We start from the raw sequence: 18,555 nt of genomic DNA, 5'->3' as shown, positions 1-18,555 counted from the left end.
GAACAGTTGATTGTCTATTCCCTAGTCTGTCCCTGGCTTTGTTTTGGCTGATAATGTACAGCTTTTCTACCTTCTCTTTCCACAGATGTAGTCAGTTTGATTTCTGTGTATTCCATCTGGTGAGGTCCATGAGTGTCGTTGTCTTTTATGTTGTTAAAAAAAAGGTATTCGCAATAAAGAAGTCATTGGTCTTGCAAAATTTTATCATGCAATCTCCAGCATCATTTCTATCACCAAGACCGTATTTTCCAATGATGACCATATTTTCCTTCTTCTTTGTTTCCAACCTTTGCATTCCAATCACTAGAAATTATCAAAAAATCATGATTGCATGTTTGATCAATTTCAGACTGAAGAAATTGGTAGAATTCTTCAATGTCATCATCACTGTCATAAACACTGGTTTATGTGTAAATTTGAATAATAGTTGCATTAACTGGTCCTCCTTGTAGGTGTATGTATATTACCCAATCAAAAACAGTATTATACTTCATGATAGATGTTGAAATATTCTTTTTGTTGATGACTGCAATGCCATTTCTCTTCGATTTTCATTCCTAGCATAGCAAGCCATTTGATTATCAGAATCAAAATGGCCAATATTAGTTAGTCCCTTTCAGCTCACCATTCAAGTTCACTAGCTCCTTGGAAACCCTATTCATGGTTGCTGTGGGTCAGAGTCAACTCGATAGCACTTAACAACAACAACAATGCCTAGGATATCGATGGCTTCCATTTTATTTTTGACAACTTCCAATTTTCTTAGATTCATATTTCATGCATTCTGTGTTCCACTTGTTAATGGATGTTTGCAGTTGTTTTTACTCATTTTGAGTTGTGCCCCATCAACAAATGAAGGTCCCCAAAGCTTTACTTCATTATGGTCAATTCTACTTTGAAGAGGCAGCTCCTCCTCAGTTGTATTTTGAGTGCCTTCCAACCTGAGGGGCTCATTTTTTGGCACTGTATCTGACAATAATCTGGGTACTTGATCTCTGGGAGACTCTGCTTTATGAACATCCTCAATGGACTAAGGATGACCCTGTCAAGAAAACCAATTAGACGCAACCCTGTCAGTTGGCTGCAGCCTTTACCCATCCTTATGTCCCCTCCATTGTGTTCACTCTGTCTCTATATTTCTGCACCTGTTTCTGTATCTCTACCTATCTCTGGCTGTCTCGATGTCTTTGTCTCTGACTCTCTGTGACATTAACTCTGTCTTTACCTCCTTCTGTAACCTATGAAACCCTGCGCCCTCCTAATCATGACTGTCTAGGATGCCAGGGTGGACCCTTCTGCACATAGACTCTGTGGGTTTGCTCATGTAACAGAATCCACTCTTTCTAACCCTGTGCTTTCATATCATTGGATGATGACTCCCTGCTGAGCTGCTGAAAGACAATTGTACTTGAAAGTAGGGAGAGAGGCCAGTGGGAAGGATATTTTCAATCCTTGGTGCTAGGAAAGTAATGTAGGGACCAAGATGGTTGGCTTTTCTGTTATGCAAATGATATGCTAATTGCACTCTTAAGGTGAAATAGAGGGGTCCTTCCCTTTCTGGGTCAGAGGTCAGAGTTGCTTTGAACCAGAAAATTGCCTCCTTTTTACTTCTTTTCCTAGCCGCCTTTTATCTGCCGGCCATTTCTCTGGAGCTGGGCAGCAGCAGGACTGAAAAGTCAGAACTGGGCCCAGACTCCTGCCCAGCAGGTGTCCAAATCTTCCTGTTGTTGTTAGGTGCCATCGAGTTGGTACTGATTCATAGCGACCCTATACACGACAGAACTAAACACTGCCCGGTCCTAGGCCACCTCATAATTGCTATGTTTGAGCCCATTGATGCTGCCAATCCATCTCTCTGGTGGGTCCTCCTCTTTTTCTTTGATCCTCCACTTTACCAAACATGATATCCTTCTCTAGTTAAGGTCCCTCCTGACAATATATCTGAAGAATGATACATGAAGTCTGGCCATCCTGGCCTCCAAGGAGCACTCTGGCTGTACTTCTTCCAACACAGATTTGTTTGTTCTTTGACAATCCATTGTACTTTCAATATTCTCCAACATCATAACAAATGCATCAATTCCTCTACGGTCTTCCTGAGTGAATAAGGAAGACTGATGTGCTCCTGGGATCCCCATTAATGGCTTATTGGTGGGGAAATTCTGTTTGCTTCCCTGCTTGCCTAGGCCGGTATTAGATGCTCCATCCTGGGCTAGCCTTTATCAATGCTCGAAGTTCTGGGAAGTCTTTGGCTGGTAGGGATTTGGAGCTCAGGTCTGACTGCCACTGTCTGCACAAAGATCCGTGCCTGGTAGAGGTCTTAGAAGTAGAATCTGAATGCCTCCATCTCACAGTAGTACTTAACCAGTAGGAGTCGTGGGGTTTGAACGCTGTCTCACAGAAGCCCCTCAAGACTTAGTCAGGGGTGTATGGACCATCTGCCCACTTTTAAGTAGTGTTATGAGGTGAGGAGGGCTTGTGGGGGCCTCCCTACATGTGAGGCTGTGGGTTTTGATGACATAAATATCTAGGGCCCTTGACTGGAAGAGCAAGAGGATGGTCTGTCCCTTAGACTGTGAGGTTTCTGGGAAGTAGTTTGTTGATTTGGCTCTTTGTTTTTTGACAAACAAATGTGCAACCTACCAATTTAGAGTCACTACTGATAGATGACGTTGGATTTGGCCAGAAAGTCAGGGGCTGAGGAACCAGTGTGAGGAGGGTAAATGTCATGCTCCCACCTCCCCCCATATCGTCACTGATGCTGGAAGGAGTGGTGCAGAGTAGACCTGATGGACTTCCTGCCCTCTCCCCACTACCCACTCCGCCTAGTAGAACAGGTGGCCAACAGCATGACCAGGACCTCGGGTGGTGGGTCTTCTGCTTGTGCCATGAAGGGCAACTCACTCCTAGTCAGCAAGAGTATCCTTTCCTGTTTCTGGGCTCAGCTACTGTGTGGACTCCTGTGTGTGTCATATATGTCAGATTATGACCATAATCTCACCTCCTCCTGTATTTTTCTCCAGGTTGGGGTGACTCGGCAGGAACACCATCCGAGCGGGGCATGACGTATGACGCACTCCATGTGTTTGACTGGGTCAAAGCAAGAAGTGGTGACAACCCCGTGTACATTTGGGGTCACTCTTTGGGCACAGGGTAAGTATTTACCAGCAGATGCCTCATGTACACCTTATGGCACTCCTTGAGTACTGGTGAATGCTTCCCACTGGTACCCCATTTATGTTTGGGGTTACTCCTTAGACATTAGGTGAGCATTTCTTGCTGGTGTCCTGCTTATATTTGGGTCATTTTTTGTAACACTCACACCAGGTAAGTGTTAGAGGTTTCCTATATACATTTGATGCATTCCCAGGCACCAGGTGAGCATTATCCAAAGGTTCCCTGTGTACATTTGGGGCCACTCCTTGGTCACCAGTTGAGTGGTTCCCATATGATGTAGCCAGCCTTAAGCAGGAGCTAGTTTTCTCATAGGAACAGCTTTCCAAAACCATGATCTGAAGAGAAGTACCTGAAGAAACCCTGAGGTACTACTGTTATTCCCCCAAGTCCTTGCCCACCTCGTCTCCATTAGGTGCCATCGAGTTGGTACCGACTCATAGTGACCTCATGCACAGCAGAACGAAACACTGCCCGATCCTGGGCCAACCTCACTATTGTTGCCATGCTTGAGTCCATCGATGCTACCTCTTGACTAATCCATCTTGTTGGGGGTCTCCCTCTTTTTCTCTGACCCTCGACCTTACTAAACATGATGTCCTTCTCCAGCGACTGGTACCTTCTGACAATATGTCTGAAGTATGAGAGATGAAGTTTGGCCATCTTGGCCTCCAAGGAGCACTCTGGCTGCACTTCTTCCAACAACACGGATCTACTGGTTCTTTCAACAGCCCATGGCATTTTCAATATTCTCCTCCAACACCATAAATCAAAAGCATCAATTTTTCTACAGTCCTCCTTATTCACTGTCCAGCTTTCACATGCTCGTCAGCACTTCAGAACACAACAATGGAGACTAAAATATTTACTGATGACGGTCAAAGAGCACAGCCTTTGGTATGGATTACATATCAATGTAAAGAAAACAGAAATCCTCACCACTGGATCAATAAACAACATTCTTATCAATGGAGAAAAGATTGAAGTTGTCAAGAACTTCATTCTTCTTGGATCAACTATCAACACTCATGGAAAGCGGCAGTCAAGAAATATAGCATTAGGCAAATCTGCTGCACAAGACCTTTTTAAAAGTGTTGAAGAGCAAAGATGTCAGCTTGAGGACTAAGGTGCACATGACCCAAGCCATGGTATTTTCAATTACCTCATATGCATGCGAAAGCTGGACAATGAATAAGGAAGACCATAGAAGAATTGATGCTTTTGAGTTATGGTATTGGAGGAGAATATTGAAAGTGCCATGGACTGCCAAAGAACCAATAGATCCGTTTTGGAAGAAGTGCAGCCAGAGTGCTCCTTGGAGGCCAAGATGGCCAAACTTCATCTCTCATACTTTGGACATATTGTCAGTCGCTGGAGAAGGATATCATGTTTGGTAAGGTTGTGAGTCAGAGACAAAGAGGAAGACCCCCAAGGAGATGGATTAACCAAGTGGCAGCATCGATGGACTCAAGCGTGGCAACAGTAGTGAGGTTGGCCCAGGATCGGACACCGTTTTATTCTGCTGTGCATAAGGTCTCTATGAGTCGGTTCCGACTCGATGGCACCTGACAACAACAACAACATGAGCAGCCAATTAGTTGAAAGAAAGTTTCCTTAGGGGTCTTGCTTGCTTCTGGACACTTGGGGCATATCTTACTAGCTTTTTGCTGGGTCTGTTGCCTGTATCCAGCTCATTACCCAACTTCCTGATTCTTTGGACTTGAGCCAGTGACCTGCTCTATTGCCTGCTGATCCTGGGTGTCATCAGCAGCCTCCCAGCTTACCTGCCTGACCTGTCAGCCTGCCTGACATCTGACCTGCTGCTCTTGGGTTCATCAGTCCTGTAGGTACATGAATCAAAAGGCTTCTGATCTGTGGACTTGGGACTTGCCCACCTTTACAGCACTGTGGGTTAATGCACTGGGCTGCAAAGTCAGTTTGAATTGCAAGGTTGGTGGTTCAAACTTACCAGGTGCTCCTCAGAAATCCTATTCATAGCCACTATGGGTCGGAACTGCCTCGGCACACAACTGTGTGAGGTGTTTCCTTGATGTAAACCCTTCTTTATATACATATATAAGTTTCACTAGTTTTGCTTCTCTAGAGAGCCTGATCTAAGACACCATCTATGGATTAGCGTAGGCCAAGCATGATTTTGAGATATGTATGTTTGTCATCAAATCCAACTGCCACTGTGCTTCAGTTACGCAAACTGAGGACATTTATGAACAAACTGATCATTCCTCTGATATTGACTTACCAGAGAACTTGCAGGAGGAAATAGTGGGTGTTTCAGTTCCTATGTCTGCTTAGAGGGGAAGCATTGTCATGGACAGTCCAGAGTGTTTCGGAACGTACCCACTGCTGTCAACACTCAGACCTCAACAACTTGAACAGCCATTTCCCAGTTGATCCACTGTTTCTGAGGAAGTGACCCTCCTGACTCTGGCTTCTCCCTTGGACAGCATCCAGCAGTTCATGTTGGACCTGCAATAGGCAGTATCTCAGGACAGGGCCTCTTCACCCTGATTGGGAGAGTGAGCAGCCCAGAGCTTCTGTGTACCCTGAGTGGTGGGAGCAGGCCCTAGATGTGGTCCTGAAGTTCAGGGAGCCTCAACTGGACTGACTTGTAAATGCTGCCACCTTCATATGGGCAAAAGGCTGCATCCTTCCAAGCTGGTAGGTGTCTCTTTTCTGCCGTGGGTGTCTCATCTGCTCAGCTCAGCAATGTCCACAGTGACCTTGGTGTGGCAGTCACAGGGAGGGGAGGCCAGCCCAGTGCTCTTTTTCAGGGGCCCTACTTCCTGACCACGGCCTGACTGGACATTTGTTTTCCTGGAAGCTTTCTCATAACCACTCAGCACCCAGAACACATTGTTGAACAGACATCTTAATCATGGTTTTTGTTGGTTGGTTTGTTTTTTCTAATCATGGTTTTGCTGGATTCCTTTGATTTTGCTTAGAAAATCTTGGGGGTTTTGCTTATTTTGTTCTTAAAATCAGGAAACATTTATTCCTCCCTTCTGTCCCTGTGAGTCTCACCAAGTCAACTGCTCTAGTCACTTTCTAATACTGATACAGTCTCATCTCAGTTGTTTTTGTCATAATTCAGCTGAATCATTTTTCTTTCTTTCTAGGGTTGCAACAAATTTAGTGCGACGTCTCTGTGAGCGAGGTAAGAGAACATGTCTAAGTGGCATACCTGCAGATCCTGTTGTGTGGCTCGAGGACTGGCTGCCACAGTGTGGGTCCTACAGCTCCCACTTTGTGGGTGTTTCTGAGCCATCTTTGCTCCCTCTTGTCTTGGGAGTTGGCATTTTTCGGACACTTGTTGCACTCCAGCCCTTGTTCCAAGTTCTTGTGGAGAGGGTGGTTCCATTGCCTCCATACACATGCAAGCAGCAGAGGCACTGCTAGACTCAGCATTGTGGGACAGGAACTTTAGGATTCAAGCTTGCCTTCCCCATGCCTACCACAGCACTGGGTGAGACCAGAGGCTTTATTAAGCAGCTTCCCTAGCCACAGGGGTTGGTGAACTTATAAAGCCCACCTGAAGCCTGCAAGCCCATGGCCACACACCCAGCCTTCGAATGAGGGCACTGTGGAGGTGGGTTCCTGGTTGGGGAAGTTCCCAGAATCAGACAAGGCTGGTGGAGTAGGCACCTAGGGCATTGGTCCTCATGGAGAGCCTGAATCTGCAGGAGTCTGGACTGGCACCCAGAGCCACCCAGAGCCTCACAGTCCTTGATTTACTGCCGAGAGTACCACAGCTTCTGAGATAAAATCTGCCTCCTCAGGTCTGCTCACCACATTACTCTCTGTCTTGTTTGTCTAGAAACACCACCAGATGCCCTTATATTGGAATCTCCATTCACCAACATCCGTGAAGAAGCAAAAAGCCATCCATTTTCGGTGGCAAGTAGAGATTTTATTTAAAAGTTAATTTAATGATTAAAATAATTACTATAGCATATTAAAATCACTATAAAATAGAAATTAATTATAAAAATTACTACTAAAATGTTTTGATTTAATATTGATTTAAAAACAGCCCTGTGTAATTTTGGGCACAGGCATAGTTACAGAGCTGTCTGGGAAGTTTGTAACTCACCAGGCGTGGTTAAGGGGGCATGTTATTACAGAGCCTTGCCTACATGCTGCTGTGGCCATGGGGTTCAGCAGGGCAGTGACCTGGGGTCTAGGGGCTCCTGGGCAGTCTCTTGGAAGTGCGATGTTTGGGTTGTCCCATCACTTTTGAGGCTGGGCAGCTCATCCTCTTTGGTGGAGCTCTAGTAAACGCACTTTGGAATTTCAGTCATTCAGCCCCTACCACCAGAGCCTCTGCCTTGTTTTCAAAAGCCTGCCCTATTAGGGTCCCTCTTGTCCAGGTTTTGTGCAGCTGGCCAATGTTCTGGGTAAGCTCTGAGTCTGCCCACCCATCCTGATCTTATAGCTGGCCCATCACAGATCAGAGGCATCTTTTATTTTGGTTTATCCTTTAGATCTAGATGTTTCTCCAAAACCATATGAGAAAAAATGTGAGTCCCCATTTTCTCAGGGGTGGCAGGACTAGTATCTGATTTCTTGGCTGCAGTATAGCCTCTGCAGTAGCTGGGTCTCTGGGGCTTATGGGGATTAACCCTCTGTCCTTAGTGACAAAGCCTGTCTGGAAGCCTCTTGAAGATAGCGATGGTCATGAGGGGTGGGAGGAAGATGTGAGAGCACTCTGAGAATGGCTCTGGCTGTGGGATCTACCCTCAGCTGTGTGTCTTCTCTGCCTCATCATCTGTTTTGCACATGTTTTCCCTTAAAAGCTTGGTGGTTAAGGGCAGCACTTTGTGAACTTGCACTTTAACCTTTGCCTTCTGCATGGATATGTTGGTAAACACTCTGAAAACTTTCTCCATGTTTTTTCAGATATATCGATACTTCCCTGGATTTGACTGGTTTTTCCTTGACCCCATTACAAGTAGTGGAATTAGATTTGCAAATGATGAGAAGTGAGTACCCGGGTTTCTCCTGAAGCAGCCTCTTGGCCCCAAGTCTCCCCACTGAGCCCTGGCAACACAGGCAAAAGCTTGGGTTGCAGGCAGTGCTGTGTCCCTAGCTCTGACAATTCTGGGAACCAAACCCTGCTTGGATGGCAGCAGACTCTTGCTGAAGGCCTAGTACTTTCTCCAGATACTATAAAGTGTAGCACGACAGAGACTCTCCTCCATTCCCAAAGCATGGACTAGAGGAGAGTTTATGTGTAAGGGTGCTGGGAGAATGTCAGGGTGGGTATGCCCATGGACCCAGAGACTGGCTGTCCAATACTGCTAACAGCTTGAGGTATAGTCCAAGAAATACCCAGACCCCTCCCAGTCTTAGTGTCCTGTTACTCTGTTAGGCAGCAGCTGAAATGATTTTAATCTTTTGAATTGTATTTAATGAAAATTTTAATACCCTTGTAAATGTTTAGAACTGGAGTGCTCTGGATGTACTTTACACTAGAGATAAAGGGTATTGACTTATTTTGCCAACAGGTCATAATAGCATTCATTCATAATAGTTTTCTTGGCACACTTAAACTATTCAGTGTACAAATATTATTTTGTAACTTTTTAAAGAATATGCCTATTAGCAAAAATAATCATTTTCAATGACCAGAAAATGTACAGGGGCCAGATTTTGGTGAATGAAATGATCTCTAGATACAATTCACACTATGACTAACTAATTAGAGGTTGAATTCTCACTTTCATGCAAGAGACTGGGGCTTGACCCCCCAGCTAATGCATCTCATATGTAGCTGTCATTGGAGACTTCAGTGTTGCTATGTTGCTAAATAGGCTTAACTAGAGCTTCCAGACTAAGGTAAAGTAGGAAGAAAGTCTTGGTGATCGATCTCCAAACTTTTGCCAGTGAAAACCTTATGGATTACGAATATCTAATTCATCTGATCATGGGGATGGTACAGGACAAGGCAATATTTTGTTCTCTTGAACTTGGGATCACCATGAATCAGGGGCTACTTCCATGGCAACTAACAATAGCAGTCACCTAGCCAGAATAGGTACTGATAGAAACATCTGAGGCATCAATTTTTTGGTTCTCTAATGTAAGGACCACAGCCTTCAGTATGGTTTGCACATCAGGTAAAGAAAACAAAAATCTTTACCACTGGACCCATAAATAGCATTATGATAAATGGAGGAAAGATTGAATTTGTCAACGACTTCATTTTGCTTGGATCCACTATCAACACTCATAGAAGCAGCAGTCAAGGAATCAAATAATATATTGCTTTAGGTAGATCTGCTGCACAGACCTCTTTAAAGTGTTCAAGAGCAAAGATATCAATTTGAGGACTAAGGTACACCTGACCCTCGCTATGATATTTTCAATAGCCTCATAGCATGTGAAAGTTGGACAGTGAATAAGGAAGACCATAGCAGAATTGATGCATTTGAATTATCTTATTGGAGAAGAATATTAAAGTATATTATGGATTGCAAGAAGAGCAAACAGATCTGTGTTAGAAGAAGTACAGCAAGAGTGAACCCTAGAAGTGAGGATGGTAACAATTCATCTCTCATATTTTGGACCTATTATCAGGATGGATCAGTCCCTGGAGAAGGACGTCATACTTGTTAAAGTATGTCAGCAAAAAAGAGGAAGAGGGTTTTGGTGGCAGCAGAAGCAGATTCAGGTAGGATTCCGCCGGGGAGGGACTGAAAACCCAGAGAAGGTGCTTCCACGGAACAGCACCAGCGCTCTGGATCTAGCATAAGGTATAGGGTGTTAGTTTATGCACATGCCAGTGGAAAATCATGGAATAAAGGAAAATATTGTGATTTAGGAATCGCTCGAGACATGGGACTCCCTCTGCGGCAACCCTGCCCGGGCCGAGTTCAGAGGGCAGGGCTACAGCCAGATTGTCACAGGGAACCGGTGCTAAAAGTGGTATAGTGACATTTGCAAAAGGAGGTGTGGGGAAATTCTACACATTTTTTCCTCCTCTTCCCTGTTGCACCTTCTTTGCCCAGTCCAGATACCTTCAGGTAGATGGGTGTGCACCCCCCCCTCAAAAAAAGTCCAGCATTGAGCCCACTTTTTCCCACGGCACAGAGAGAAAGAGCCCTGTCAGTCCCCAGGGTCAATTCTTTGGTGGCTGCCTATGATGTCAGCCTCTGGGTCCCAGCCCTAAAATTAATTTGTGGGGGACCCTTTACTATGGCATATCCAGCAAGAAAAAAGCAGGTCTGTTAGATCTGACAGACAAACTATATGAATAATCTGTAAAAGCCCAACATAAAAGGACACAACTATCTTGAGAATTATGCTCTGCACATGCAGATACCTAACTGACCTTCAGAAGCACAAATAGTAGTCAATCTTTCTCCCATTAACTTCTCAATATCTATCTGTGCACCTCTACAGTGGTGACTAGAGGAGGGGCCTGAGTGAGCGGACACCCCCACCTACTGCTGGAGGCTTCTATGGTGCACACACATTGCCTGTGTAGCAAGGCAACTGAACAGTCAGCCACAGTTTTATTTTTGTTCCAAAGTGGTGGTTTTTGTCTCTGCTTTCATATTGCTTCTGCTTTTGGTCGTTTTGATCACTCATTTTTCCTGGAGGTTGGAGCTTTTTCTCCCTACGTTACCCAGGAAGAGACAGCAATCGTGGCCATATAACCAAGCTACAAGCATACTCCATAATATCCCACCATTGAGACAAGAGCCAATAACAGCTGCTAAGCATTAAACGAGAAAAAGGAAGCCTACCTCCTGATCCTACCCACCAGGAGACACCCAGTAAGCTTAATAACACAGTAACAAATAACCATTTATGCATTAAAAACCCAAATAACTACTGGAAATGACAAAACAAAACAAAAAAACAACAACAAAAGATCTCAAAACATGTCCAAAAACAGAAAAGAGTAACTGAAACAAAATGAGCTGGAGACAGACAAAGGCTCTCAAGAAAAGTAAGAGCAGGTTTTGGATTTGCCTGAGAAGGAATTCAGAAGAATGATATGGAAACAAATTCAAATGCTCCAAAAAGGGGTGGAGGAAAACAAGGTAGAAATCAGGAAAGTACTACAAGAGCAATCAAACAAGATTGATACAGCATTGGAAACAATTCAAAACATGCAAAAAGAGGTCCAGATGATTAATAATAAAATATCAGAAATGGACAATACACTGAAAGGGGAAAGGAGCAGAATTGAAGAGATGGAAGCCAGAACCAGCGAGCTGGAAGACAAATCTCTCAGTGCCGCTAAAACAGAAGAGCAAGCAGAAAAAAGAATTAAAAATTTGAAGAGAGTCTTAATATTCATGTGGGATAACATGAAGAGAAACAACTTAATTATTGGCATTCCGGTACAAGAAGAATCAGAGAAGTCCACAGAGGAGATAGTTGAAGAGCTTCTGGAAGAAAATTTCCATAACATCTTGATAGATAAGAAGATAAACATTCAAAAAGCCGAACATACCCCAGGAAGGATAGGCCCCAAAAGAAAATCACTAATATATATAATAATCAAGCTCTCCAAAATCAAAGACAAGGAGAGAATCCTAAAGGTGGCCAGGGAAAAGAGAAGTGTTACAAAGGCAAGCAAATCAGATTAAGCTCTGACTTTTCAGCAGAAACCATGCATGCAAAGAGGCAATGGGGAGATATATAGAAATTCCTAAAAGAAAAAAAACTGCCAACCAAGAATCATCTATTCAACAAAACTGTCAATCAAATATGAAAGCGCAATCAAAACATTCTAGGATAAACAGAAGCTAAGAAATTTTATCAAAGCCAATACAGCACTTCCAAACATCCTAAAGGGAGTTCTTTGGATTGAAAACCTGCAAGAACAGACAACGACCAGAGATTGACAGGCATGGCAACACCACCTGGAACTCAGGCGACGGATAGCAGAGTCCAGAACAGAACAAAACTACAACAACAAATTCAAAGGAGCTGAGAGGTCAGCCAAAGATCAAAATAATATCAATGTCAAAGAAGGGAAAATTTTACAAACAGAGATCCAGGTGGTAAGGAGGTCAGGTAGATTATAGGATACAATAGATTGTATTAAAAGGAGAGAAAAGTTAATAGACTATAAGGTAATCCCAAAGAAATTTAATACTTTACAGTTTACCATGAAAATGAACTTCCAAGCAGAACAAGCAAACATGACAAGAAATAGCACAAAAAACACAAACTCAGCACAAGAAGGCATGCAGAATGAGCAGCACTAACAAAAATTAACATAATGGCAGCAATTAATTCATACCTGTCAATAATTATATTGAGTGTCACTGGATTAAATGCACCAGTGAAGAGACAGAGTGGCAGGATGGATAAGAAAACAAGACCCTTCAGTATGCTGCCTGCAAGAGACACACCTTACACACAAAGACAAAAACAGACTAAAAGTTAAAGGATGGAAAAAAATATACCAAACTAACTGCAACAATAAACAAAGAGGAGTGGCAATACTAATCTCTGATAAAGTAAACTTTAAGACAAAAGCCAGCATAAGAGATAAAGCGGGACACTATCTCATGATCAAAGGGTTAATTGAGCAAGTCAGCATAACCATAATAAATATCTATGCTCCCAATGAAAGAGCACCAAGATATATGAAGCAAATCTTAGTAGAATTGAAGAAAGAAATAGATAAATCTACAATTATAGTGGGAGATTTTAATAGGCCACTTTTGAAAAGGGACAGAACAACCAGAAAGAAACGCGACAGAGTTACAGAGGAACTAAACAACACAATCAACCAACTTGTCCTCATAGATGTATACAGAGCATTCAACCCAACAACAGCACAATATACATTCTTTGCACATGGAATTTCTCCAGAATTGGCCATGTGTTAGGTCACAAAGCAAGCCTCCATAAATTTACAAACATCTTTTCAGACTACAATGCTATAAAACTAGAAATCAACAATAAGAATACCAAGGAAATAAAGTCAAATACATGGAAACAGAGTAACACGCTGCTGAAAAGCAACTGGGTAAAAGAAGAAATAAAACGTGAATTTACAAAGTTCCTAGAAACAAATGAGAATGAAACCACAACATACCAAAATCTTTGTGACACAGTGAAAGCAGTGCTGAGAGGACAATTTATTGTGATAAATGTGCACATCCAAAAAGAAGAAAGAACCAATGAAGTTGGGAGGTAAGTCCAGCCACATTCAATAGACCCCTGTGAACCTGGGTGGAGACCTGGATGGCCAGCAGTATGGGCCCAGAGGCAGTGACATGGCCACAGAGGACTAGAGCGGAGAGTGAAGCATCCAGCTGATATGAAGTGAAGGGAGATGCACAAGAACACCCAGACTTGCAGATAGTACCCTCTTGACCTGGGTTCGATGGCTGGATGATCAGAACTTGAGTAGAAAAAGAAAGAAGAGGGGAAAAAAAGAAGAGTAATCCACTACAATTTGATGAACTTTACCTATACTTATGGAAGTAGTAGCTCAAAAAAGGGAACAAGTCTTTACAGCGATGATCACTCCCACTCCCTTGGTACACAGGGTTGACAGGGATGGACAATATAGACATTGGCTACCCAAAATGGGGAGGGAGGAGGGCTGTAAATGCAAGAGTGACTGGCTTACAAGCTTTCAAGATGGAGCCCAGTTCCAGATGGGGCTGAGCCACTGAATGATTTCCAATCTGTTGGGACCAGGCTGGCAAAGGAAATGGGGATAAGACTCTTGTGGTACAACAGTGAATAATTGCCATCAGGACTGACTGACTGTGAGGGTAGGGAATATAGAGGTAGATGTTTTTTGACAAAAGGAGGGGAGTTGTTGACCTTGCAGCCCAGGAGCAGAGGTCCCTGGGACCATCAAGTGAAAAGAGCAGAGAACGGGACCCTACCCAGAGAGGTAGTGATGCCAGGGATGGAGACAGAGATGATGACATGGACAGATGGAGTGGCTGGGGACAGGGAACTCAGGGAGTGAGAGGGTCTGTGTGCTGACAACTGGGTGGCGGGCCTGTGCGGTGTACCCTTTGGTTAATTGATGATACATGGAGGGGATTGTAATCATTGCTATGAAACGAAATACGATAGGATGAATGTAAAAGTGATGTTCTCCTATGTAAACCTCACAATAAAAACTTAAAAAAGGGAAAGGGAAACATTACCTAAAGACAAAGTTGAGAAGAGATGGGAAGATGGTGGAGTGGAACTAGGAAGCACAGGGAGGAAGTGGCGTAACTGTGGTTGCATGGAGGGGACTGCATCATTGAGATGAAACAGTGGATGATTTACTGAATGTAAAACTGATGATCTTGTTTGTGAACGTTCACTCAATTCACAATAAAACGTTAAAAGGAAAAAAAAAACAAAAAGAGGCAGACCCCCAATGAGATGAATTGGCACAGTAGCAAAGCAATAGACTCAAGCTTAACAACGATTGTGAGGATGGCACAGCACCGGGCCATATTAGTTCTGTTGTCCATGGATCACAACGAGTCAGAGCAGACTCAGTGACACCTAACAACAACATACAACAGTAAATAGTAAAACTATCCCAGCAGAATGCAAGACTATTAAGCGCCACTAGGAAAACCTTCCCAAACACAAATCAAAGTATGTGAGAACCACACGCCCCCACTCCCCTCTACCACCCAGTTTTTCTCGGCCTGTGTGTGCTGTCTGGTCACCTCTTTGTCACCCCCTCATCTCCCCCATACACAGTGTGAAGCACATCTCCTGCTCCCTGCTCATTCTCCACGCTGAGGATGACCCAGTTGTACCCTTCCAGCTTGGCAGAAAGGTGAGTGCCATGAGTTATTGCTGCTGCCCCTGGCATGGGCAGGTGCCCAGAGACGTGAGGCCTGGCCCCAGGTCAGTTTTATACAGACTAAGCTGGTGGGCCAGACTGGGCATAGGTAGGTGTGGAGAGAAGTACTATTGCTGGAAAAGAAGGGCAGGTGAGGCCTGGACCAAGAGGATGCCATAAACTGAACATTTTCACTAGATCCTACTGCTGGACTCCACACAGAGGGCCCCACTGGCCATGCCCCAGTCATGGAGGTTGTCTCTGGATTGCCATCAGGCTGGAATAGGTGTGGACATGAGAGAGAGGAATGAGTAAGGGCTCCCACTCTTCATGCAGTCCCCATCAGGGAGGAGCTTCTGGTGTGGACAGAGCCCAGGCAGTCAGTGGCAGAGAGACAGTTGTCTCACAGACTCTGCAGAGAGGCTGTCAACTTGTTAGCTGGAGGGAGTGGGATCCTTGATGAGCTTTGTCCCCAGTCCAAATGCTTTCTGTCACCAATTAAGTTGATGTGGCAACTTCTAGTCTCTTTTCTTGCCTTTGGGACTAGACTGATATTAGAAGAATACCCTACTGTATGTAGGTTTTAACATTTGCTGTTGCTGAATTTGGTTAAACTTTGCTGCTGGAAATATAGAGGGGTAGGGTTGACCTTATCATCAGATGCAGGCTCCAAGCACTTCTCGGAGTGGGCTCCTCCTGAGCGCACAGGTGTGTGTGTGATGGGGGTCTGGCTGTATAGATAACAATCCCAGCAAATGCACATTTCAGACCCTTGTAGAAGTTAGCTATGATGGGGAATGGGGAGGGAGTGGAGCTGAGGTGGGAGGCCAGTGGTCAATGTGAGCATCTGGCTGGTCTGGAATGGGAACACCCAGACATCTGAACTCTTGCCCATTTTTCATACCCATGCTGGTGCACTGCAGGGTCCCTTATGACTTGAGAGCTTCTCTACCTTGGCACTCCCCTGAGCAAGGGAGCAGGTAGCCTAGTAACAGGTGTGAGGGCAGACCTTGCTGAGAAGCTGCCCAGCTCCTGTCAGCACCCCTCCACATGCCCCTCCCTTCCCCCACTTACCCACCCCTACCATGGCAGCAGTGGAGTAGGGAGGCTGGACCTTCCTTTGGAGGAACCAACCCCAACTGATCTATACCAGAGTCCTTTTCTCTGGCCTCTAACCCTTGCCTACACCTCTCCCCAGCTCTACAGCATTGCTGCACCATCTCGAAGCTTCCAGGACTTCAAAGTTCAGTTTATCCCTTTTCACTCAGACCTGGGCTACAGGCACAAGTACATCTACAAAAGCCCTGAGCTTCCTCGGATACTGAGGTGAGATGCTGCTAGTGCATAGGCTTCAACTCAGGCTGTCTTGCTAAGGTGAGGTCCTTGCTAAGGCCTAGGAGGTGGGGCAAGGGGCAGCTACTGAACTGTTTGAAGGGCCTCAGTGAGTCAAGACTCCCAGTGATGTAAGAGCCTTTCACTTTCATACTAAGGGATTTGAAAATGCTTTCCATAGGCCCTGGACCATCCAAATGAGATAGGTCTGGTGGTCTCCCTGTTATATAGGCACGTGGATAGACACAGGTGTGCATGTGCACACATGCCAGGGAGACATGCACAGGTCTGAGTACACAAATGCAAACATCCACACAGGCACATTTGTGCATACATACACACATGCAACGCACTTGCACGCACATGTATACACAGGCATATGTGCATATTTACACACTGAACACCCTGGCTGCACTGAGTTGGGTTTCAGGTCCTCTCCTGGTAGCATCCTGGGCTAAGCTATCAGATTTCTGTCCCTGAACACAAGGCAGACTGGGGACCCCTATCTTGGGCCAGCTCCTCCCAGGCCTGTTTGTCCCTAGCTGCTTTGCTAGAGAGATGTCACTACTCACTGGCTGGAATCCAGGGTCAGGGCATGGCTTGTCGCTTGGAGAGCCACTGGCCCACCATGGATCTAGGTGCCAAACCCATGTCTGAGGGGCAAGGCCTTAGCCATGGTGACAAGGAGTACAGGTCAGAATAGACCAAATGCCTACTTTCCCCTAACCAGGTCGTCACCCCCACAGAGCCTTTGGGCCAAGGCTACTCCCCAGCACTTGTACCAGGCCACAAGGCCCTCCGCAGGATTTGACCTCTGCAAGATCCTGAACCTCTCATTGGGTGGATGAGTGGGATCCCCCACCCCGGGGGCACTCAGCATGGAAGCACGTGAGCCCTTTGAAAACATAGCTGCCGTCCTGCTTGGTAGCTACTATTGCTGTCTGGGTCTGCAGCCTATGGTCCCCAAGCTGAGGCACATTCCAGTGCAACTCCGCTTTAAATTGAGGCTGCTTTCTTACAACCTTTGGAAGTTTTAAGGGCCAAGCCCATCTCTCTTAGTGGTTTGGCCACATGGAAATGGGGATCCCCGTGCTTTCTGAGGGGACAGTGAGTTGATAGGGCAATGCTTTGTGGCTGTAGTTTTACTCCATATAAAAGGATTGCAACACAAAACATTCAGACTGGAGTGAAGATTTCAAACGATAAGAGCAGCCCATAGATCTGGTCTTCCTCCCAGTGCTATACAGTTTCCAGAGTATCATTGCCCTCCCTTGTATGTAGCCATGTGCTTCCACCTCCTCATATGGGCAGTGTGAGGATGAAGGTGGTGGCACCTCTGATTTGGGCGCCTGTCACTTGATTTATGGAAGCCTTTCTTTGGTCTAGGGAGTTCCTGGGGAAATCCGAGCAGGAACATCACCACTAAGGAGTAGCTGCGTAAAGGAAGCATGAAGACCTCTGCTCTCCTCCCCATTCCCTGGCCAGCTGGCACCCTGGGCCATGGCGTGGCAGCATCAGCACTGCTCAGGAACCCTGCATGTGGATGCCCCAGGAAACCCAGTCTGGTTCTGGGGGGTGTGAGCCTTCGTGAATGAAGTGCTGGGTGGGAATGTGGCCTTCTCTCTCTTGCTGCTATTCAACTTGAGTCCCTGTTGGGAAGGATGAGTGACAAGAACAGACGGCTGCCACTATTGATCAGTGTTGCACATGTCTTGCTTCCTGAGTAAGCATGGAGAGCTGGACAAGGGTACAGGGTCTGAGTGTGGTATGGGGTCTTGGTCCTCTCCCCAGCTTCCCTGCAGAGGACAGGGATACATTGGATTCTTACTGCCCCTTCCCACCCATGTCGATGGACTCTTGAGCGGTCAGTTGCCCACCCCTCCACCCCCTGCTCTGTGCACATGCTTGCCTCCTTGACTGTCCCTTTGCCCTTTGCCCCACCCCACCCTCCAAGTGGACCCTGTGCACCCACCAGACTCAGGGTCTAGGTGGTGACGTACACTTCTGCATTCCTCCCATCTGTCTGTCTAACCTGGGCTTAGACTGAGCATTTATTTAAGAATAAAATTGTGGTGGTCTGTCTGTTGTCTTCTCTATGAAGCATGAAGTGCCCAGCCTCTCTGCCCACAGCCTCTCCCTGTGCTGCCTGCAAGGCCTCGGGGGTGGAGAGTGGGAGGTGGGTGAGGCACCAGCAGCAGTGGATACGCTTGGAAGCACTGAGGGAGAGGATTGTTCCCTTCCCTCCTGTA

General features: G+C 45.5%; 1 protein-coding gene across 1 annotated transcript in view; it reads left to right on the top strand.

The window, feature by feature from the left end:
- Positions 1-17,791, top strand: part of ABHD12 (abhydrolase domain containing 12) — a 94,646-nt gene extending 76,855 nt beyond the window's left edge. The window contains exons 7-13 of the mRNA XM_006860672.1: positions 3,024-3,153; positions 6,312-6,349; positions 7,010-7,089; positions 8,092-8,174; positions 14,890-14,968; positions 16,173-16,300; positions 17,693-17,791. Coding sequence (XP_006860734.1) covers positions 3,024-3,153; positions 6,312-6,349; positions 7,010-7,089; positions 8,092-8,174; positions 14,890-14,968; positions 16,173-16,300; positions 17,693-17,732 — 578 coding nt within the window. The 3' untranslated portion in view covers positions 17,733-17,791. The remainder of the gene's footprint in view (positions 1-3,023; positions 3,154-6,311; positions 6,350-7,009; positions 7,090-8,091; positions 8,175-14,889; positions 14,969-16,172; positions 16,301-17,692) is intronic.
- The last annotated feature ends 764 nt before the right edge of the window (positions 17,792-18,555 follow it).

Source organism: Chrysochloris asiatica, unplaced genomic scaffold (assembly GCF_000296735.1).
Source record: "Chrysochloris asiatica unplaced genomic scaffold, ChrAsi1.0 scaffold00039, whole genome shotgun sequence".
Taxonomy (NCBI): domain Eukaryota; kingdom Metazoa; phylum Chordata; class Mammalia; order Afrosoricida; family Chrysochloridae; genus Chrysochloris; species Chrysochloris asiatica.
Note: the sequence above shows the minus strand (reverse complement) of the source record. Positions and strands in the feature narration are given on the sequence as shown.